This window comes from Plasmodium fragile (genome assembly GCF_000956335.1).
Source record: "Plasmodium fragile strain nilgiri unplaced genomic scaffold supercont1.60, whole genome shotgun sequence".
NCBI lineage: Eukaryota > Apicomplexa > Aconoidasida > Haemosporida > Plasmodiidae > Plasmodium > Plasmodium fragile.
In genome coordinates, this window is record NW_012192640.1 from 79,629 (window position 1) to 102,452 (window position 22,824).

A 22,824-nucleotide genomic window follows, 5' to 3' on the forward strand; every position below is an offset into this window, starting at 1 on the left:
TGCGCTATTTGAAAATGTCTCACCTGGTCGATGTAATATACAGTGGCTTATAATTCAATAAAATATCCGGAGCTCCTTGTTCAACTTCCTTTTTCGGACTTGTTTTAAATTTCTGTGATTAAATGTTTTGTTTATGAATTATACACTTCATGTATGTATATTATATGGACGAGTTTTTTTTTGATGTGTCAGTATTTTTTTTTTTTTTTTTTTTTTTTTTTTGAAACATCCATATTATTTATATATATTGCCCATGTGTATTGTTTTATGCATAGGCAAAATGTAAATAAATATGTGACCATATTTGATACTCCCATCCAAATGAATATAATATGCAATTTGTTAATTATTTTTGTATAACTTATATATGAACTTTTTTGTTTTTTTTTTTTTTTACTCATCCTCATTTTTCATATCTCATTTTCATATTCTCTCATATTTACTTGTTTAACTTCATAATAAAAAACATTTAATTGTGTTCGGTCCGCAAATGCCCAGACGCCATCTCCGGAAGGCTTATTATTCTTAAAGTTTCCCACAAAGTACATTCCTAAAGGGGGGGAGCAGGCAGGATGAAAAAAAGTGCACGTGTGTGTGGGGGGGTCAGAGGGGTCCACAAAGTGGGATTCTTTTACAATAGGGGGTATATGTTCAACGCGCAGCTTTATATCTCCACCACAGCTGATCGATCCATCAGCAAAACGTTGTCATTAAAAAAAAAAATAAAATAAAATAATGTAACAAACCATTTGGTAGGATCCATTTCCCTTGCGTTAAATATCCGTCTTCCCAATGTCCTTCCAGAACGCTTTTGCACTTTTTGTACGTGTATCTTCCTGCGAGGGGGGAAGGGGTTGTTTGTGATGGACATTGACGTATTCCGAACGAATGGTCACTTCGCTTATGTACATTACATGAGTAGGTAAAATACGCGTACACTGCATACGCTCTTGTCTTATTATAACCCCATCCGTTCTTCTTCCCAAACTTCCAGCCGCCTACATACACGTCCCCGTTTCTGTACAACATCATTCCCTCGTTGTGCTTGAGGCCGTTGGCGTAGTGCCCATAGTAGAAGCTCCCGTTCTCTGCAGGTGTATATACAAAAACATGCGCACGTCTATGCAAGAAAATGTACAAAATGGTGAAACTCTAGAACGGGCCATGACCAAACACACGAATAATTGAGAGGACACCACCCCGGGAGGTATAGCGCTAACTTATTTGTGTAATTACCTTTTGTGGGGATAATCGTTTCTTGTTTCATTTTTGTGTCTTTCCATTTTTGCATAAGATGTAGCAACTTTTTAGAGGCTTTTTTTTCATTATCAGCTGCTTTATTCCCCTTCTTAGTATTTTGATAGCCATCCATATTTGCGCTCTTCTCCTTGTCTTGTTCATTCCGGTCGCTCTGTTCAGCGTCACCTTCGCTTTTGTCTGCTCCACTTGTGGAGTCTCCACTTTGATCGCTTCCATTTTGGTCATTTTCACCTTCCTCCTCACTTGTGTCCTTCTCACTATCCGCGTCTTTTCCATTTTTCTCATTTTGCTCATCGTCCTGTTCGTCGTTTTCCTTTTCATCATCGCTGTTCTCTTCGTCCCTCTTCTCATCGTCGCTGCTGTCCTCCTCCTCACTACTCTCATGGTCTGTTCCCTTCCCCCCTCTCCATATGCCTCTTTCCTGCCTGTCGTTCATGTTGTAAAAATAAGTGCCGATACCGTTCTTCTTGCCGTGCTCATACAGCCCTTGGTAAAAATCTCCATTCTGGTAGTTATACTCACCTATTGGGAAGGGGGGGGGGAAAAAAAAGGAGACACCTAATGAGATCTACGCTTATGTGGAAATGGAGCCAAAAGTGAAGTGGCCCATAAGCGCGTTCAGAAAATATAAAAAAACAAAAAAAAAAACGATGTTTCTTAACAATGGGATAAAATATGTCCAACCATATCCGTGTTTTTTTCCTTGGAAGATATTTCCGTAATACTTCTCCGTTGTTTTCCCTTTTTTGTTAAGATAAAATGTCACAGTTCCCACGCCCGTGTAGTCCCCTAGCGTGTTTGAGGACTCTCCATTGTCTTTCACCAATTTTAAGGACTTCTTCATGTCCTTTGTTCGTCCCATTTTGTAGTTACGGGTGAATGAACGAATGAATGAAAAAGGATGGACTTCCGCACATATGTACGAATGTGTTGAGAAGAAGTTTAATTCGCTTCAACATGCACACACAGATTGGTGAACAAACATATTTGCGAACTCCTCCCTTTATATTGTGCACATAAAAAGGGGAAGAAACCGATAAATTAATTTTCGCAAAGGGAGGAGCATAAATTGGGGAAGGATATTGTGGCTAAAATTATTGGCGTCTACAGGAAAGAGAGACTTGAAAAATGGCGCAAAAAAAAAATGTCGTGCGAATTTAAGAAAAAAAAAAAAAAAATCCCATTGAAAGTCCTATGTCAAGAATATTGAAGTAACGTAACGAACAGAAGCACCCTTTGGAATTGCCCCCCTTATGTCGTTCGCGTTCCCATTACGCGGAAGCCATGGCAACGGTTAAAAACGAACAGCATGGACAAGATAAGCTCTGCATAAGCGAATAGACGCCTACACACATTTCCATGCTACATACACGGTTCAAAAAAAAAAAAAGTAACGCTTTCTATACGACTACATGTTTTCCCCAGGAAGAGAGAGTAAAATTGCTCGTAGCAGCCAGGAAAGGTTAGTGTCCTATTTTCGTTGATTTTGTTGTGAACCCTCTGTTATATTGTTATATTCTGGGCTATGAAATTGCGTTTTTTTTTGTTGAGAAATTGCTAACCCACCACTTGGGCGACCCGGTCGCGATGACGCTCCACCACTTTGCCACCTTTAACCACATTTAACGACATTTTTTAATAGGAATTTACGAAGATGTCGTTTCCTTGTCTAAGATGCAAATTCCTCTGGGGGATTACGTCCAGCCTCCGGTAAAATGGAATTAATACATGTTTCACGCGAGTTTAAATGAGGCCAGGCATATGAACCTACGGGAGTATGACAATGTGTACTCTCTAACACGATTGGGAAATTCATATTTGCAGTGTGATCATGCTCCAAATGTTACAACATACAAAAGGGGGTAATCATCCTTTTTTGTTGCACGCCAAAAATAATTATTACAATCTCCAAATGAAGCTTCACCCCATTTACCCCAACCTTTTTTTTATGTGTGTGCCGAGACAGCATAACAGAACAGCCTTCTGGTACAGTTGCCGGAATGGAAGCCTAAAGATGGCTAGGATAATTTTGAAAAAGGGAAGTAACATAAATCATAAGGATGCCAACGGGATATCTCCTCTTCATATTAGCGTCAAATATGGCCACCTAAACATTGCTAAATTCCTCATCGAAAATAATGCCAACGTGGACATAACAGACAATGTACGAACGAAAGCGTGGAGCAGGAAAGAAGGCCCCTTACGATATAAGAAGGGATTCTCGCCAAGCGTTTACCAGTTTGGTGCATTTTTTCATACATCCAATACCGCGCATGTGAATGAGACACTTTCCATACGAAAATAGCTAACAAAAACCCACCCCAAAATGCCACTTTCACCCACTGCAGGAGGGACAGAGCCCCATCTTTTACGCCATAATAAACAAGCACTACGACGTAATGTTTTGACACAACGCTTCTAACACTTCAAACACTTTCAACCATTGCTGCCCCCCTCATAACTGTATATATGGGCATATAAGCACCTGTTGACATGCATAACATAAACCTTTATAAGCCTTCCTTTGCACCTCTGCCTCACATGTAAAAAACTTACTACCCCTAACCCTCGAACTGATGCTTCAGATCGTCAAACTGCTGATAGAAAACGGAGCCGATGTTCAAATCAAAGACCACGTAAATTTGAAATTGCCTGACTCATCATTTTAAAATATGTGCAACGCGTTTACCAAAAAATTATAACCAGTCACGTAGATTACCCATGCTTGCTCATTTTATCCTTAACATCAACCAAATTTTCTTCCCTTCGAAGAACAATGCCAGTGTGTACGACTACGCTGACTTTAGTGGAAAGACGAAGCTCTCCTCCTACATACTCTACAAGAGTAACATACCATCAGCAAAAAAAAAAAAAAAGAAAAAAAAGAACTCAAAAAAGGGACTAACAGGATATCGGCTGTTCACACATTCGCTACTCTCCATAGCGTTTTCCTTAATATGACCACTTTTCTTCCCCCCCCACTTTATCGTCTCTCCATTTCTGCTAAATCAGGTAACGAGATAATAGTTAACGATTCGAAGAAAGTTCTGAATGGGGATTCGCCCCCCAAAGACGAAGACGCGAAAGCTTCATGAAGCTTCCCATATAACAAGTGTTAGTAAGAGGACCCCGTTCATCACAATTTGAAATGATGCGTTTAATTGAGCTGATGTGCAGGGTGTACTTAATTGGAGGGATACGATCCTGCGCATATATGTATATATATACCTATATGTACATATTTACTTACATGTGTATGTGTGCGCCTTGCGCAGGTAATACACATAAACAGATACTATTGAAACAAAAATATACATTAGTGATAACGTTGAGGTTGTTAATTTAAAAAAGGGGAAATGTTTTTGCGATAAAAATTATGTTTGCATGAGCTACGCATACACACATGGACGCCTGCGTACATATGGGGCATGTACATATGTACACGTGCGAACATCTGCTGCATTAGCTTTTTTTTTTTTTTTTTTTTTTTTTTTTTTTTTTTTACTCGTTTTTTTTCAAAAAAAAATTGGGAATTTTTTTTTTTTTTTTTTTTTTTTTTTTTACTCGTTTTTTTTTAACTGCTGGGCGCTCATGCATGCCCACGTATGTATGACATGTGCGCACGCTTGCCACGTTGGAGCGGCTACATAAATATGAAGAAATAAATACATACATATATATACATATAGCCACGTTGAACTAAAAAGCGAAAGGGACGGGGAGCAAGGAGCATGAGTGTTACTTTTGCTAAATTTACAAGCACCATCAAGGAGGGACTGGTTTTCACAGAGGGGTGAAGTCTCAGAGGAAGCTGCACCTGCAACGGTGCACATTTGCTCAAAAAGGTACACCACAAGCTATGATGCGGCCTTTTCGCACAGCACTACCCATAGGATAAGGTACTTAACGAATTGAATCACCACGTAGATGATCACCTGCAAATCATATTTGCATGTGAGTACATATATACACATGCGTATAAACAGATATTTTTTGCATGCTGTGCAATGGAACGTCACATAGGTTAGTCTGTTCTTCTCCCCCGTCTGTCTCCTCACGGCGACGCGTTATTTATTGCCTGACAAAACAATTCCTTTTTCACTTTTGCATGCACCATTCTTATTCTAAATCGGTTGTGCTCATTGAGAATTCACACCATGGCTGCCTTGCGTGAAAAGTTTAACAAAAAATGGATCTTCACATGGGGGTCTACGTACACGCAGCGTCATGTAAAAAGGGCATAATACATGGGACCCACGAATTTGCAAAATCATTTTAAAATCTGTTCTTCTTTCCTAATGTCGCTCATGAGAGGCAAGTACTAAAAATTGGGGCTACTGGTATCCTTCTGAGCGAACCTAACTGTTTTCTGTATGCCATCTGTTTGATGACCTCAATTGGTATGCTTTGCCTTTCTTCTTTCACCTCTTCCCAGGGCGTGGAAACCACTCTTAATGGTGGTGACAGATCTGTGAAAGGATACAAATGGGGAGTAATAAATGTGTAAAACGGGGGCGTAAAAAACATGCCAATGGGCAATATCATTACAAACTGGCTAGCTGTCACATAATAGTGCAATGGAAAGAAAGAAAAAACTAACCTCTTAGCCCCGCAAGCATTACAATGCTGGTGGAAAAGTCGAGTTCTGCTATCCTTCTCCATGGTTGTATTTGGACTTTTGCACATTTGACACGTGACATATTCAGTAATATATTTTCTTAACAAGGCTTCGATATGTTTCGGTCCATACTTTCCTTTTAAAACTAACTGTCCCTCTCCTGCTATGGACCCCTCCGTTCCCAATTCGGCTAATACAAAATGAAAAACGTGTTCTTCATTTCTGTTCATAATAGTACATATATCTTTAAAGTTAATCCATGCGACCTTTTTAGAACCAACCCTAACAACTTGTGGTGGTTTAATGGTATACTTTTTCGATATACACAAATCTATATTGTGCTTATTTACTAAATCTTGTATTCTATGTAAGAGTTCATCGTATGGGTACACTGCTCCTCTTTCAAATACCTTCCCTGTTCCGTCAATGATTACTTCTTCAATCTTTTCTGTGACTTCTTTTTTTTTTTTTTTTTTTTTTCTTCTCACCAAAATCGAAAAGCTGCTTCGTTTCTTCGTCGTGCACTTTGTCCAAGTCGACGAAAACGGCCCCTGCGTCTTCCATTTTGTCCTCCATGGTGCGTTCGGGAGGGCAACAGTAGGTGATAACAGAATGCTAAAATGGAAATGCGGAAAAACTGAGGGGAGACGCGCGGGACACAGCGGAAGGGGGTACGTTGTACGATAAGCGGTTGGCGGACAGCGATACACCTGGGAAATATACACGTCCGTTGAAACACAAGTGGGAGTTGTTCTGCGCGGTTTTCTTCTTTTTTTTTTTTTTTTTCCTCCTTTTTCTTCGCTTCTCAAAATCGTCCAACACAAAATATGTGCATGTATCTATTTTTGAAAAGGCCACTTCGGCACCGAGGTGGAAAACAATGCAGGCTTCTTCACAGCTTCTTCGTTAAGCGAACGTCCGCCAATCTTTCTTTACTTTCGAAACGAATGTGCACAGTTGTAAAAAGCGCAGAGAGTGGATATCACATATTTTAATCTCCCATTCGGTCGGTACGTGCTTGCTTCTTCAAAAGAAGGCTACGCCCGTTTTATATAGCGCCGTCAATTTGGGGTCATATAGGAAGCTACAAAAATATGCACGAGCGCACATGGGTACATACGTGCAAGTGTTTACTTCCGTTTGCGTGAGGGGGGGGCTTGACTGTTTGGAAAATCCTATGCTGCAGTTTAGAACTTGGTGCGACGGTATATAACTGGAACATATCGCTTTATGCAAGTATGTACGTGCATGCTATGTATATATACATATATATGTATGTACAAAGTATATGTTTTGTTTTTTTATTTATTATTATTATTTTTTTTCTTTTTATAGAAGCGTTCTTTTCATCCGTAGCTGCAGCAAAACGGAAATGGATGGGGTACACGCCAGAAAAATGCCCTTTGAAGGTTACAAAAAAATTATTTTTTCCATTTAATTATTCGTACTTGCAATGTTTTTCCCCCCTATGAGCTTGGCAGTATATTTTATCGCTACCCGTGCGTGCGCAATTTGGTACGCATTGTATGGTAATTTTCGTAACTATATTATATATGCTTGTTTGTATGTTTTTTTTTTATACGCTGTATGCAAGGCCATAGGAGGAAACCCATTCGTTGATTTTTATAACCAGGCGGAGATGTACAAAAAAAGGGGGCGCATTGGGGGCGCCAATATATAAGATGCATCGGGGTATTAATATTATTTATATAAATGTATATGTTTCCCCCCAAATAGGCCAACTGTTTGCACTGCGGGGAAAAAGGCGTGTTACCTTCAACACGCGCCAACACTACGTGGGTAATGGAAAAAGAGGGAGAGAAAAAATGTGGCCTTCCTCAATTGGATGTGCGCCCAAATTTTGTAAATACCTTTTAGGGGCCGCTATGTGGGTATAGTTCCCTTCAAAGGTTTTGAAACTCATGTGGCCAGATTTAGACGGGGCTACGGACTGGGTATATGTAGTCCATGGGCTGCTTGGAACCTTGTACACTTGTGCGTTTATGCATTTTCGCATTTGTATACTTAACGTGTTCAGGGTAAATAGGCACCAGGGCGTGCATTACAACGTAACGTTGCAACAACGCGTAAGCGAAGAAATCCTCATCCCCAAAATAAAAATCAAAGTAACTGCGTCCGCGTAGGGGTGAATCCTCCAATTGACATGATGTGAAAGTAATATACACAAAGGTTGTTAAGGGCCCTGTTTTTCGCGCACCTTCACCTCAAGGCGCTAAATAAAAGTGACGTTGATGCTATTTAGGCCTACTTCGCACAAATCGTTTACTTTTCCCCTGTTTGAAATGCATTTCGAGGCAGCTTGGGCCTCAAGCTCTCAGGAAAAAAAAAAAAAAGGGCGGGAAAATGAAAAGTGCATAAATTATTATTGCCAAAATAACATATACGGTTTATGGCTTTTGCATTGGGGGTATATACATAAGTATGCTTTTATTGAGGACTGCTTTTTCCACCCGTCCCTTTTTTTTTTTTTTTTTTTCTTCGCCCCATTATTCTATTCTCAGCTTGAATTATTTATAAATATAATGCTATTTTTTCTTTTATATATATATATATACATACTTTTTTGCCACTTGATGGAACATTTTACCTTAAAATTTGGAGAAATTTTTTCTTAATTTTACCTGTACATGGTTTACATAAAAAAGGGTTTATTTGTTTTTGCTATATTTGCTCTATTTTTTCCATTTTTGTAGTTTTTTGGTTTTTATGATTTTTCCCATTTTTGTCATTTTTTACAATTTTAACCTGTACGCCATTTGTGCTGTGAGAGAGATACCATCCTTTTCCACAATTCATTAGTTCCCCTCGCACCTTTAAAGGCTTCACATGTATGCTACACATATAGTAGCATCAATTTGTACGGTTATGTGCCTGCCCATTATATATATGTATGAATATGGGAATATCCACCCCACCTTATATACACATTGTAGCTAACAGAACGTTGATAAATTAACACTTGAAAAAAAAAAAAAAATTATCACAGCATTAACACATAATTAGTAGACAAACAACATTAAGATGAATTATTTTCGCTTTTTTGTTGGGGTATTTTTTTTCTCTTTTTTATTTTTTAAAGTGCATAGTTGTCTTTATGTAACAGATGGCAGTTCTATCATTTTAGAAAACGTTGGAACGTCATACAAGTAATGAAAACAAATAGTAACTAGCCAAGGAGGGCGTAGAAAAAAAAAAAAATTTAATAAATAAACACCATGTCCTTTTTTTTCCATGAGAAGAGAGTGACTGATGGCACACCTTTTGATCATTGTCCATTTGGCTGTGTGTCCCATTGAGTTCCATTCTACCCACCCATGTGTGTTTTTACTGTCGAAACGCTCATTTCATTATTCATTTTTTTTTTTTTTTTTTTGAAAGACTGTTTTCCACGGATATGAAATGGGGAACTGGGTCAGGAAACCAACTAGTGGTAATGCACCGAAAGAGAAATTAAAAAATGTCCACATGTTCGCAGCAGAATGGATTTGTATTATGGAGGAAATCTTTTTACGATTATGAGACAGAGCGTCTACATTTATGGATGCGTTCTTTCCTCCTCTTGTCACACTGTCAAGTCGTAAAAGTGATATGCTCTGTACAAGCACATATACCGTTGCATGCATACACAATCTTGTATATCTCCACCTCGTACTGTCCGCCCCCCGCACATCATTGCTCTTATTTTTCCCCCCCAAAGACTGCAGTAACGACTAACAAGAACGAGGAAAACCTCTTGTGGACAGTTAACATTTATGATGGTACAAAGCGAAGAAGAAAAGGAGGCCACTAATAAAAGAGAGAAGCGCCATCCTGGAATGTGTAGCGATGGGGGAAGATGTTACACTGAACCAATACGTATATAACGTTTTTTTTATTTTCATTTTTGCACTTCCTATTTCCCCCTCAACGTAGAGGAGAAGAGCTTCACAGGAAACAAAATAAGCTGCGACGAAATCATTACGCTGAAGCATGTCAAGTCGAACGGATACTTGATGGGCTCCTCGCACGACTCGATACTTTCTAACAATTATGAAGTGAGATGAGAAAACGGGGGTTGCTCACGCGTTTACATAGAAAACTGTACATGCGACATTATATGAATGTGTGTATGCAAGTATCTACATGAGCACATGAGTGACTGCCTCGTCAGGTTAAATGTCAAATGGGAACCATCCATTCTACCTTCATTTCATTCATCGCTTTTTTTTTTTGCCCTCTTCGCACCACAGCTAAGTGTTCATCAGAGTAAAGAGTTGGGTAAATTTCAAGTCATTTGTGAAAAGAAAAAAGCCAATCCCTACTGGTCAGTGGGCGAAAATATTTACCTAAAGAGCGTGGATCACAATGGATATGTCTCCACTAGCAAAAGCTATGAGTAATAATGATGCACTGAGGAGGAAGCAAGTCACGCATGGGCGTTCCTTTTCTATTCGGCTTTTTTTTTTTGTTGCACACATGGTGGCGTCAGCACTGAATTTGCGAATAAGACTGGAGTAGCCCTGCCACATTTCTATCAGATTCCTTCCCTACGCAACGAGATGCATTTTTCTTTCCATTTTCTCTCCTTACCCCCTCCCCGTTGTAGATTTAATCAATACAATTGCCACAACTGCCCAATTTTGTACCACCTGGAGGCATGCATTATGAGATATACTTACCCGCGCAGTGAGCAGAAGTGGAAGGCCAAATCGGTAAGGCGAAGAGAACGCGCCGAGACTGCATGTGTGTGGGGGTTCATCAGCCCCGTGTGTAACGTTCCGTGCTTGTAACCTCCCGCGTGTGTAACCTCCCGCGTATGCACCCATTCGATTACACGCTAACTACTACATGCGAATGAAACTTTCCCTCCCTCGTTCCATCCGCAGGGCGTCATCATAACCCCATTTGACGAAGGACGCGGCGAGAAATTTAATGTTGATGAACTATGAGCCGCTTTGTACAAGCTCCCTTTTTCCATCTCATGTTTATTAATTTTTTTTTTTTTTTATCTGATATTTTTTTTAATATTCTGCGGCATTGGCGCGGAAGTTAGTCCCCAGGGGTGCTGGACTGTGTTTATCCTTTACACCCCTGCTGCTGCTTTTTTTTTTTTTTGTGTTTAACTTTCAACAAGACAAACAAACAAAAAAAAAATATATCCACTTTTAATTATAAGCGGTAAATCGACACGGGTGCGTTTTTGTGTGCGTGTGTAAGATGGTAGGCCGTCGAATATGCACAGTAACACCAAGCGAAGGCATGACAAAACGAGGGGTCATAAACAGTACATATGTTGTTTTAGAGACTTCTCATCATACTACTGAGGAGGTAGAGCCATCGTTGAGCAGCCCCCTCTGCATCTTCAACTCCATCGTCCTTCTTTCCACATTACTAAAATAATTTTTTATCCAAGCGCGCCTAGATTTGTAATAATCAAACTGGTAGGTATTATTAAGGTAACGTAACTTTTCCCTGAAGTAGTACCTGGAGTTGGCACAAATGTAAGGATACCATTGAATTAAATTTTCCATGTTGATTCTATCCTGATGAAAATATAACCTCATATTATGAGACAGAGTGCGAGGGACATTTCCACGGATAAAAATTTTGTGGTAAAATTCTTCTAAATTCATTTGTTTAATAGTATAGGTAAAAGTATTCCTGTAACTTTTCACTAACCCAAAATGCCCTAACGCATGGTACTTGATAAACTTCATGGGTGTGTTGTAGTGTATCTGCACATTGTCAATATAAAGACGAGATACATCTCCATTAAATTTGTTTACAATTTTTTCCTTCGAATTTAATAAAGAGTTTAGAATGTGATTTACTCTTATTTGTGGGATGGCTTCTAAATAGACGATGGCATCCTCCAGGTGTAACCCCTTAATGAGTCTAGCAAAGTTATATAAATTTCGCAAACTTATTTTTAACTGATATACTTTAAACGTCCAATATACATCGTCCTTTCTATTTTTTACATTTTCTTCATCTTTCTTTTGTATCTTTGGTCTTATGCCTTTCCTGATATATCTCCTTTCGTTGTACCTATGAATAATTCTTCTCCTCCATTCCCAGAAACCCTTTTTTCTGTAATAAGGATTTCGTAGCCTTACATTTGTGTTTATGCATTTTTTACTTGTTAGGAAGAGGAAGTTTTTTTTTATACACCTACTGAACAGGGGAAACATAACTCCACACATAAGGAAGGGAGAAAAGGATCTGGAAAAAAACAAACAACAAAAAAAAAAAAGCGGCTGCTCTGCGTGCTGGCAGAAAGCTTGCTTTTTGAGAGTGTAGAAATGTTAGCCTTCTCCCAACTTTAAAAAGAGCTTTGTTTTTTTTTTTTTTTTTAATTTGTTTTTTTCCTTTTTCCTCCCTCATGTTGCCATATTAATTTTTCTGACACTGTTTTGGTGTGATTCACTTTTGGGGGGTAAGGGAGCGTGTAAAGAAACTTGGGTTCTCATCTTGCTAATCTTGCGCCCACTGGCGGTTAAACTTCCAGTCGGTTCTCCTTCGAATCGGTTTCGTTTCAGCCCCCTGCTGCGACCCGTTCAATTTGTTTTTCTCCTCTCTCTGTAGTAATACAAACATGCCACGTGGCATGACACATTTTTTCAAATGGGGATGAATTCCCCCAACGCGCATCGTTTTGCTTTGTCCGCATGCATTTAATCTTCCCCCCTCTGTATGTGTAGAAAAGGCGTGGAAAAAAAAAAAAATAAATAAACAAACAAACACTATTCCTTTCTTATGTCCATATTGATGAAATTCGTGGAGCACTTCTAAATCGCATTTCCGCTTCTCCGCTTTACCGATTTGTCTCTTTCGAACAATTGTACTTATATATTTTTTCTGCCCGATCGATTTTTTGTACGTTTGCAGCTTAGGCGCGACGCGTGAGTTGCATCGGATTTAATTTGACCTCTATAGGGTGACCACAAATTAGAGAAAAGGGCGCCAAGCAATATTTAGTAGCAGCTGAGGCATGCACACACAATTTGGTTAACATAATATTGCCGAACGAATCAAACGCGCCATTTATGTAGGCCCATTTGAGAAGCGCAACGGATGCACATTTTGTGTCCAGCTCACCCGATGTGACAAACAATATAGACAATTCTCTTCACCCGTTTTTCTAAGGTGCATAATTGACACGGCTGTTGTGCTATATCACAATTGCAACCGCTCAGGGGGGCACGAAATGCAATGTGTGCTTTTTGTGAAAAGGAACACATGTGCGTTTACATCATGTCTTTTAAGTCTCTTCGTCTTGACTGTGATTAATTTGAGAAACAGAAGGGAAATCTTGCACAAAAAATATCCCCCCGCCCCCCCCCTTTTCTTGGTACCAGAACTGGTGAAGCGTAACTCTACTGTGTCCCATTACACAACATTACCCTCGTCAAAATGGATTTAAAAAGCGCGCAGTGCATTTGGGACGCCCTAAACGATTTGCACAAAAGTGATAAGCAGGTGAGGAGGAAGGACTACAAAATAATGACAGGCAGGGGGAACAGGAAGTGTATCCTCTGCACCAGATGCATCTTTTCCTTTGACCATGTCATTATACACCACACGTAAGAAACCTGTGATGCCTCGTTTTCTTTTTTGCCCTTCTTTTTAGGCGTACGACAAATTTATGGACAAACACATGGGGAACATAAAACAGCAGAAGCCGATCAAACCAAAGTTCTGCTTCTGCATCGTGACGGACATGGAAAAGGTGTCAATCAAGACAAAGGCCAGTGAACACAAAGAGAAAATGTGTGATTATTATGTGTATGTATATCACAGCAGCAAAATGAAAGCGCCCACACTCCCCAAGAATTTCCCTACCAATCTGGAAGAAGTAAATTACGACCACATTCCTATTAGTACGTGTAAAATAAAAGGAGAAAGCTCCAGAGACATGTACGCAGAAGCTGTTATCCACTCGGACATCCACAAGCATTTCCACAATATATATTTTAAAAATAAAATTGTTCAAAAAATATTAACAATATTAAATGAGTCAGAACAAATGCTTAGGAGTGATGTACGCATAAATGGCAACTCCTTCAAATATAACGATTTGGGATATGTCCCTAAGACGAAACATTTTTTAAATCCGCATTGTGTAGATGGCACATTACACACAGAAGACTCCACATCGTTGGACGAAAGTGACATAAAATTTTATAACATGTTAAGTCAAAAACAGCTTAAGAGTAATGATACAAAGGAGAAGGAAGGGAAAAACGAAATAAAAATACACGAGGCGTCCAGTAACATACTGAATGATATACAGTCGGTCAGAACCACCAAACGGGAAAAAAATGATGACAGTCAACAGGGGCGCATCCCGAGGCAGGTGAAGTCGTATCATTACACAATTATTGACAGGTCACAGTTCAAAAGAGGAAAAATGAGCGCTAAATTGTAAAAGTTTACCCCCACGCATACACACCTCTTTTCCCCCGCATGACGTTAACTATATGTGTTCCCCTTTTTCCCCAACAGATACCTCCATATCATCGTCACCTTTAACAGCATTTCATACGAAGAATTGGAAATTTTGAAAAAAGGCAACACCGTTCAGATATATGTGTCTAGCAGGTAATGTCAACAAATGCTTGTTGCGTCGAAAAGTTACGTGTATATATGTACATCCACACATGTGCATATTCTCTTTTTTACAGACCCGATGACTGCATGACTTTGAGCTTCAAGCAAAACTTAAGCGATAATGTAAGGACCCAGCCAACGCGAGCTTTGAGCGTTTTCCAGGGAGGATCGTAGACCCCCTCATGTGCATAAGTGTTTTCTTTTACCGCTACAACTGCTCAGTTTGAACAGTATAGCAATTGTCAAAATGAAAAAAAAAAATGATCATATTCTTTCCGTTGCTTTGCCTCCCCCCCGTTGGCGCAGATCAAAGCCTATTTCAATGAAAAGGCCCTCAAATTGACCATCAGCGTGGAGCTCCTGTACTGAAGGGAATTATTTTACCGTCGTGGAGAGTTGCAGAACGAGCTAATTGGGGAAAAACAGCTATTGCAACTTTGGCTACTTCCAAAAGTACGCCTGTTTCTCCCCAACTGCGACATCTCTGCAACATCAGTTGTGTCTCTCCTATAATTCGCTACTCTTTTCGCAACATTATTTTGTTTTAATTTTTTTTTTTTTTGTAAAGACAGTTGTTACCATATTAAACATTAATTATTCATGTGTGCAAAAAAAAAAAAAAAAAAAAAAAAAAAAAAAAAAAGAAATGGTCGGTTAATTATCTGAAAATATAATTGGCTCAAGTTTATATTTTCATCTTGTTGAGGGAAACAAAAAAATAAACTGATCAAAATATTTTAAATCAGTTTTATTTAAAAATATTTCGAGGGGATAAAACGGCTATGGAGCTATAAAGGGACGGTAAGAAACACGAAATGAATAAAGGGTGGGGGAAGTGCAGGAGAAGAAACGGCGAAGAGGATAACTCTTCCCCCGAAATTAAAGAAAACGATCTAACACTTGTGAAAAAATCATCGAACCTGGACGCGTAAATGAATGTCTTCTTTAACAGATACACACACACACATGCACAGGGCACGTGAACGAATTTGCGTGCATATACGACTGCACACATATAATCACGTACACATAGTTATGCATATATAATTATGCACAAGTTTTTTTTTTTTTACACACACATAATAGCACTAATTGGCCTACTTCCCCGCGGCACGCCGAAAGGGCGGCTGTCGGGTGAGAAGAAGGGGATGAATTAATAGAGTTACAAGGGATGGGGGCTAACGAAAAACATCAGGCGTAAAAACATTAAATGTAAATAGGGCTGTCAAGGATTGGTCAGAGTACGCAAGCATAAAGCACTTGTTATCATTTTGCAAAAAGGAAAGAAACCAAAAAGAAACTGTTTTTAAAAGCCTTCATCAGTGAAATCAGGAAATTTTCTTGTAATCCCTCATAATAAAAATGAACAGATTTTTTTCCTTCAATGTTCCAAATTTTATGGGGATACAGTTTCCACTGTCGTCTAAGTGCAAAGCTAAGCAGCAGTTGTCGTTGATCAAATTTGCTTGAGTTTCCACGCGCTTCAGCTGCTCTTCTCCGTACAGCAAAGATCGAATGTCGCTGAAGTTGATCATCCTCACCTGGGAATAGGGTTACAATAACAGGGGTGGTGTGACGGTGGCGAAGTGACCGGCGTTAGCATCCAGATCTCTCCCCATCACGTTCATTTTCGTATGCACGCACTCTCGTCATTGTCGTCATATGACAACTGTGAAAAAAAAAAATGAGCTGAATTAGTTACCTTCTGATGGCAAGATATGCACAGGGTCTTTTCGTTGAAATTGGCTTGTAAGTTACACGGTAATTTTGTGCCATCCTGTGGAGAAAAAAAAAAATGAGTGCACAGAAAAAGTTCGTAAAATGGACAAGAGCACAAACAGATAAACACTTAACAGGCTCCCATCCTTTTTTGACGCCTCCAAATGCAGAACAAAATTTATTCACCTGTAGCAAGACAATTATTTGGATGTTGTTCTTTAATCGCTTTTTAAACTCGTTTATCTCACCGTTGGAAAAGGCTACACATAGGGGAGAGTGGGGACACAAAAAAGGCATGACGCGTGTAATGCACGTATGAGTAAGACAGGACAGGGGAAAATACATATGTATACATGTATACATACACACATGTCGGAAACATGCGTACTCACTGCGCACACATTCGAGTGCTCCAAACTGCTCATGTAACACTGTGTGGAGGCGAGTGATTTTTCCCGGAAGGGGATTTAATTCTACGTATGATTACTTTCCAATATTTCGTCATCATTCAAGTATTTTTTATTTTCGTCTAGGGAACAACAGGATACAATATTTCCCATTTTTCTGTTTGGGTATTTCTTTCGAAATGTATAATTGGTGTAGAAACAACGGTTTGGATTTTGCTTTGAATTATGCGCAAATTGTAGCGAATAGGTGTATGTATAAAGGTATATTTATGCATATATGCCTTTGCATACGTATTTTTTTTTTTTTTTTTTTTTTTTTTTTCCCGTTCATATGTATGGAAAATTTTCCACGGAAAATTGTATCCCAAGAAAAAACAAGAAAAAAGAAAAAAAGTGTAACATATAAAGGATAAACACACGCTGCTCAATATTCCGTTTTACAATAGAAATATGTTTTAATTATAAGCATAAAGTTAAATAATGGAGAATAAATGAGCATAGTTACTTATGACAGTATACACTTTATGATCTTAATTTAACACACCATGGAAAATATAACTACAGATAGAACGCAAATTTACATATCATGTTATGTAATGCATTTTAAGCATATTTCACAAAGAGGACATAACGAAGGAGTGTATTTTTTAAATATATATATTTTTCTTAATCCTTTGCTTTTTCCTCTTTTTATTTTCGTGTTATTTTCCTAAGTGACAAATGGGAAGTAAAAAAAAAAAAAAAACAAATAGCCATGTTAAATTTCCATTCAATATTCCTATTTGTGTGTAATAAGAAAATTTGTAATTCATATTTTTTTTTTTTTTTTTTTTTTTTTTTAGTTAGCATTGGAAAAAAAAAAAAAAAATGTGTGCAATTATTTTATAGTACTTTTTGGTTATTTCTTATTATTTTTTTTTCCCCCCCATTTTTTTCTTTATGTTGGAAGTAATAAAATCCGTGCAAGCATTTAGGAAGTAGGGTGGAAATTCTACTCGCAGTTTAGCCTTAAGAATGTTAATTACGCTCAAGCGCATGGGAAAGGACAAGTGGCAGTCTTTTCTTAGGATTTATTATTTTATTTTTTTTCCGTGTGTGCCTTAAAATTGTGTGTAATTTTCATTCAGCGCTTGCATGGTGAGACACACAATATGCTGAAGTGCCACACGCTTGATTTTCTACTTCCCAAAAGACAGCAATTTGGATTGCTTTTCACTTGGATGCGATCGTGATTGTCCATTTTTTGGCTGTCCCGCCTTTTGTTCTCATTTTCCCATGAGCGTGAGCATGCCCTTCCCTGGGATATTTATTTTTATTTCCGCATGGGCTTAAATAAAAATGCTAAAAAGTTCAAACACGATATGGGGATACAAATGCAAGGCAAGCGTACTGCAACTTGGTGGGCAAATTTTCCCTCCATATACTTGCCTGCTTTCCACCCTTATGCGTATGGGTATAAATTGGGGAAAAAAAACATTACTCCCCCAAGTGTTGTAATGATGGTTATTGCTTGGGCACGCCTACGTGTGTGTGTATTTTTCCACGGCATGTTAAGGTGCCCACAAAATTGTACACAAGCAGGCCTTAATATATGCACACAAAAGTGACCGCAAAAAGGTCAGCAATATTTCCCTCCCATGTGCACACACGCGTTGCAACTGTTTAGGGAAAGTACATTGCCGCCTAAACTGCGTCTTCGTTATGAGCGTTATAAAACCGCGATGAAGCAATTTCAATTGTCCAAAAAAATTGAAGCGCATTGCATGTGCATCGACTGGACTGGAGCATATTGGCTCCTAATTTAACAGTACACACACACACAAATATTGGTGGCCTATTTTTAAGCAAGGATAGGATGGTATAAAAAAAAAGGGAACTTCCTCCATTAAATTAAATACAGTATGCATCCGCCTCATCATTCTGCTTACTGTAAAGCTTGTATGCTAGCCTCATCAGATATTCCAATTTGCTACTGCTTCGAGCAAGTGCACATGCAAGAACTGCAACGGAGCGATCAAAAGGAAAACAGTTCACGAGCACACAACTTATTTAAAAAAAAAGTAATTTTCGTGCTTTCCTCCACTTTGTAATTTGTCCTCATACATTGCGTAGCGAACGTAATTCGCAAGTATTATTCGAAAAAACGCTGTACGCTATTTTTTGAAGAAACGAACTGGTACTTACGCACCATTTTAACGCGATACCATTCGAATTGCATTGTGCAACATTACACTTTACAATTTTGTTTACATGTATGCCAAATTGGGATTAATAATATGTTGTGGGTGATTGAAAAAAGAAGAAAACGAATAAAGACAAAAGGAGTGGTAAATGCCTCAAATGGAGACCAACACTGTGAAAAAAAAATTTGGGGGGATTTAGGGGACACCTTTTGGTGTCCCCAGTTTCCTCTCAGTTCTACGCCACCTTCGACAGCAAAATGGTGGAGGCCACACACAGGGGGGAGAGGGGAGCTACAGAGCCGAAACATCCTTCCAAGCCACCACCAACAGCACACTACTCCATTGCAACACACGAAGCAAAGAGTATAAAAAATATCCTGTAGAAATCAAAGTAGTCGCAAAGGTGGGTCCCAAATTTCTCTTTATATATTTCAATAAACTTTATAATTATTATATTTATATTTTTCTTGTGCTCCGTGTATTTTGTGTCATTTTCAAGCAGCACGTCTTGGTGTATATTTTTGTAGTTTATGTCTCGCTCCTGGTCGCTGATTACGTCTTGGTCATAGCTGCGGGGTGAGGAGGTGTTTTTGGGAAAAAAAGTGTTTACAAAAAAAAAAGGGGCCAAATGGACACACTTCGCCGAATGGGAAGGAGAGGCGCCCGCCAATTGGAAGGCACACCGGAACACCCCAAACGGTGTAAACGCTGTAAACGCTGTAAACGCTGGGACGTGGGAACTTCGGTACCCCCCCCTGCGTAGGTGCTTGTGCTCCTTTCTTACTTGCAAAACAGTTTGAACATGTAGAGGAGGGACTCCGCCTTTTGGTCGTAGAAAAAAACGGAGAGGAACAACAAAAAGATAAAATGGCTCTTCGGAATGTCTCTCAAGGAAAGTCCATTAAAATATGAACTTTTATATTTTTGAAAAAGCAACTTATCCTGTTTAAAAACATGTTTGACTGTATTAAGAATATACGTCGACGTATGATTATTATAAAAAATAATAAAAACTAATGGCTTCATAATTTTGTAGCTTGTGTACGAATAAGTTAAAAACAAGTCAACTCTTTTTTCAAAAGAAATGACAGGTAAAAGATAAGAGTAAAAAAGCTTTACATATATTGGATCATAATTAGATGAATGCATTAGACTTTTGGCGACGTCTGTAACGACATTTATATTGTAAGCTATGTCATTATATGTGTCCTTATGAATACTTTCAATGTTGGGAAGACTTGCTAGTTTTCCCTTTTTGGTTTGTTCCTTTTTTATTGTAATGCGGTCATCCCCTTCCAACTGCTCACTTTGTTTTATATTAAAGTGGTTTTCTACTTCATTCTCCTCCAGTAGATCCTTTGCTTGTTCCATTGCGCTCACGCTCATATCTACACTGTTCATATCATTTATCTTTGTATCTTTCAACATGGGTAGGACAATATTGTTAAGGTTTCCCTCCATCCGCTTGCTTCTAATTTTTTCATTTAATTGCTTCAGCGGGTGCAAATCGTGTAACTCGCTCAAAGATGGTAAACTGCTAACCATTCCTTGTGTGCAGTTAATATATAAATTCATAAAAGCGTCCAAGTATAAATTTTTTTCATCGTCGTTATTGTCATTGCCCTGTTGCTCCCCTGGCAAGTCATGATGCATTCCATGTTCACTTAAGTTGCTGTTGTCACTCTTGCTGGAGTCACTACTGTATAGGCTGTTCAAATATTCATTGGTCTCTGCCTTCTGCTTTTTCCTCAATTTTAGCAACTTTCGTAGTTCCCTCTGGTCATTTTTGTCCAGTTGGTAATTTACGTTCCCCACAGATGACTCGTCATACATGAGGGTGCTGTTCTCGTCTGATTTGACCCCTCCGAAACTTCTAATAAGAGAAATGGCGCTAATAGCGTTCTTCGTGTGGAGGGGCATGTTAGCTAATGTACTGCCCTCCCCTTCGCTTTTCAGGGCTGTCACATCCCCTGTAGCGATAGCGGTAGCGTCATTTATAGGGTCTGCCAGCGGATCAGTTTTCACCGCAGTTGCAGCTGCCGCTTGCGCAGTCACCCCCGCTTGGCACTTATGTATATGCAGAAGAAGAAGCTTCACTTTCAATTCGTAAAAGTAGTAGTAGGGATACATGGAACAGAACAGCTGGTCTATCACCACCAGCAGTTTCACCACGTTCTTTATATTATACAAAATGTAAATGTCCAGGTAGATGCTGTGCAGGGGAAAGTTAATCTTAAAGCATTGTTGAATTAATAGTTTAAGAGATTTCTCCAATGATTTTGCATATTCTATGTTGAACAATTTTGAAAAGTGTGTTAATACTTCTTCATCTGTTTCTTTATATAGGACGATTTTTTGACTCGCCTTTAATTTTTTTAGGAGGTGTTCCTTGGATTTGCTCGATGATACCATTTTGGCCTGTACCTTCTCAACCCAATCCTGCATTAGCACTTTCCTTACTGTGATCATGAAATCTTTTATGTGATAATACAGGTGGTCGACAAAGGTGAAAAAACTGCCCTTTGGGGTGTACACATATTTGTACTTGTCAAGCTCGTTTAAATTATTATTGGACACCAGGAGATTAAAAATACGCATACGAGGAATCATATACCTAGATTTAATTCTGGTAAAAATGAAGAGGAGTATTTTCAGGTGAATATCACTGTGATAAAATTTGATCCCTCCTTTGTAAAAAAAAAAGTGTACTAAGTTTAACACTCTTTTCAAGTACAACACCCTGGGGGACAGACCGGACAAAATGATAAAGAGAAGCTTCCCAGCATTGTTAAACGATTCGAGATTATTATCTAGCAGCAGCTCCATGATCGTCGATTCTATATTTATATAATAGGAAAAATCTATTTTGCTGTTTCGCGTTTCAATGTATTCAGAGTACAGCTCCCGGTAATTCTTGCGCTTACGTGTGTAATTCGTTCTTGTTTTTCTGCCTTCCCCAGGGGAGCTCAATTCGTCTGATTCGTCCAACTCGTCCATGCCGAGTTCTTCCTCGGTTACATTTTTCCGTCTCTTTTGTTTTTTCATTTTTTTTTTTTTTTTTTTTTTGTTAACCTACGTCCAGTTTCCCCAAGTGAAACATGGCTGATTCGCCGAAAGTGAGAGTTTTTTTCTGCGATGAGTTTCAATGCTACCAACTGCTACTAATTTCAGGATGCATAAACGTGTAGAAGTAGTTTGACACAGAGTTCCTTCCCCCCCTTTAATTGTAGACGGGTTTTAACACGTTTTTCGTCGCTTACCCATTTATCCATTTTAATCTTTTTGGTGGCACAGCACATCTGTCCTTTTGGGTTTTATATTAATCTATACACCGTTGGGTGTGTACGGAGGGGGAAAATTCCAACGATGGGCAAACACATATAACAAAAGCGACCCACGCTTCGCAGTTAACTATGCGCAGTATTCACTTTCATTGGTGCTAACGCAGCCATTGTTCGCTCCACACAACTTTGAAGGAAATTAAAACAAAAAAAAAAAATGAAGCTACAAACAGGTTATCAACATGTGGGTAAATTTTCACATGCTTCTCTTAAACACCCCGAATGTGATTACACAAGTGCATGTAATATTAAAAAAAAAATACGTGTATACTTTTTTCTTTTTTGTATTCTAGTCTTGAGATAGCTTCTGCGCCTTTTTCCAAATTGGACTGTCGGAAGCTTGAGCATTAATGGGGTGGGACCCCTGGATTGGTGGAGTTCCAAAAGAAAAAAAAATAAATAAAAAAAGGAACAGCGGAAGGAGCGGAAAATTGATGGACCTGTCGAAAAAATTGCTTTTTTTTTTTTTTTTTTTTTCTGTGGCAAAATTTTACGGACTACTTACCCACCGCAGGGGGCGAAATTAACACGCAGGTTGGTTCAAAAAAAAATTATCTTTTATAAAAAATTGTGCTTCGCCAATTTGCACGTTTTCTTCTTCATCCATTTGTTGGTCATTTTGCGCGCCAAATTTGTTCGTCGTTTTTTATCGTCATTTTTTATCGCCAGTTTTTGCCAATTTGTTT

At 38.8% G+C, this 22,824-nt stretch overlaps 8 protein-coding genes across 8 annotated transcripts; 3 read left to right on the top strand and 5 right to left on the bottom strand.

Annotated features, from left to right (window-relative positions):
• Positions 1 to 410: 410 nt before the first annotated feature.
• AK88_04344 (uncharacterized protein) lies at positions 411 to 2,122 on the bottom strand (the record flags this gene model as incomplete). Its single annotated transcript, XM_012481954.1, has 5 exons — positions 411 to 550; positions 747 to 836; positions 966 to 1,088; positions 1,237 to 1,782; positions 1,945 to 2,122. 5 exons carry the CDS (start codon positions 2,120 to 2,122, stop codon positions 411 to 413), a joined length of 1,077 nt encoding a protein of 358 aa, XP_012337377.1.
• A 1,152-nt stretch (positions 2,123 to 3,274) lies between these two features.
• On the top strand, positions 3,275 to 4,355 carry AK88_04345 (uncharacterized protein; the record flags this gene model as incomplete). Its single annotated transcript, XM_012481955.1, has 5 exons — positions 3,275 to 3,424; positions 3,609 to 3,656; positions 3,846 to 3,896; positions 4,033 to 4,105; positions 4,273 to 4,355. The coding sequence occupies 5 exons, from the start codon at positions 3,275 to 3,277 to the stop codon at positions 4,353 to 4,355; spliced, it is 405 nt and encodes a 134-aa protein (XP_012337378.1).
• Positions 4,356 to 5,653: 1,298 nt separating this feature from the next.
• AK88_04346 (uncharacterized protein) lies at positions 5,654 to 6,454 on the bottom strand (the record flags this gene model as incomplete). Its single annotated transcript, XM_012481956.1, has 3 exons — positions 5,654 to 5,729; positions 5,861 to 6,314; positions 6,367 to 6,454. The coding sequence occupies 3 exons, from the start codon at positions 6,452 to 6,454 to the stop codon at positions 5,654 to 5,656; spliced, it is 618 nt and encodes a 205-aa protein (XP_012337379.1).
• A 2,924-nt stretch (positions 6,455 to 9,378) lies between these two features.
• AK88_04347 (uncharacterized protein) lies at positions 9,379 to 10,827 on the top strand (the record flags this gene model as incomplete). Its single annotated transcript, XM_012481957.1, has 6 exons — positions 9,379 to 9,468; positions 9,597 to 9,657; positions 9,812 to 9,933; positions 10,129 to 10,274; positions 10,485 to 10,590; positions 10,765 to 10,827. The coding sequence occupies 6 exons, from the start codon at positions 9,379 to 9,381 to the stop codon at positions 10,825 to 10,827; spliced, it is 588 nt and encodes a 195-aa protein (XP_012337380.1).
• Positions 10,828 to 11,190: 363 nt separating this feature from the next.
• AK88_04348 (uncharacterized protein) lies at positions 11,191 to 12,069 on the bottom strand (the record flags this gene model as incomplete). Its single annotated transcript, XM_012481958.1, has 1 exon — positions 11,191 to 12,069. The coding sequence occupies one exon, from the start codon at positions 12,067 to 12,069 to the stop codon at positions 11,191 to 11,193; it is 879 nt and encodes a 292-aa protein (XP_012337381.1).
• Positions 12,070 to 13,291: 1,222 nt separating this feature from the next.
• Positions 13,292 to 14,857, top strand: AK88_04349 (uncharacterized protein; the record flags this gene model as incomplete). Its single annotated transcript, XM_012481959.1, has 5 exons — positions 13,292 to 13,357; positions 13,509 to 14,266; positions 14,384 to 14,479; positions 14,563 to 14,611; positions 14,795 to 14,857. The coding sequence occupies 5 exons, from the start codon at positions 13,292 to 13,294 to the stop codon at positions 14,855 to 14,857; spliced, it is 1,032 nt and encodes a 343-aa protein (XP_012337382.1).
• A 959-nt stretch (positions 14,858 to 15,816) lies between these two features.
• AK88_04350 (uncharacterized protein) lies at positions 15,817 to 16,767 on the bottom strand (the record flags this gene model as incomplete). The annotated part of the gene is made up of 4 exons (XM_012481960.1): positions 15,817 to 16,029; positions 16,191 to 16,265; positions 16,394 to 16,467; positions 16,695 to 16,767. The coding sequence occupies 4 exons, from the start codon at positions 16,765 to 16,767 to the stop codon at positions 15,817 to 15,819; spliced, it is 435 nt and encodes a 144-aa protein (XP_012337383.1).
• Positions 16,768 to 19,131: 2,364 nt separating this feature from the next.
• On the bottom strand, positions 19,132 to 21,842 carry AK88_04351 (uncharacterized protein; the record flags this gene model as incomplete). Its single annotated transcript, XM_012481961.1, has 2 exons — positions 19,132 to 19,366; positions 19,582 to 21,842. The coding sequence occupies 2 exons, from the start codon at positions 21,840 to 21,842 to the stop codon at positions 19,132 to 19,134; spliced, it is 2,496 nt and encodes an 831-aa protein (XP_012337384.1).
• Positions 21,843 to 22,824: the final 982 nt, after the last annotated feature.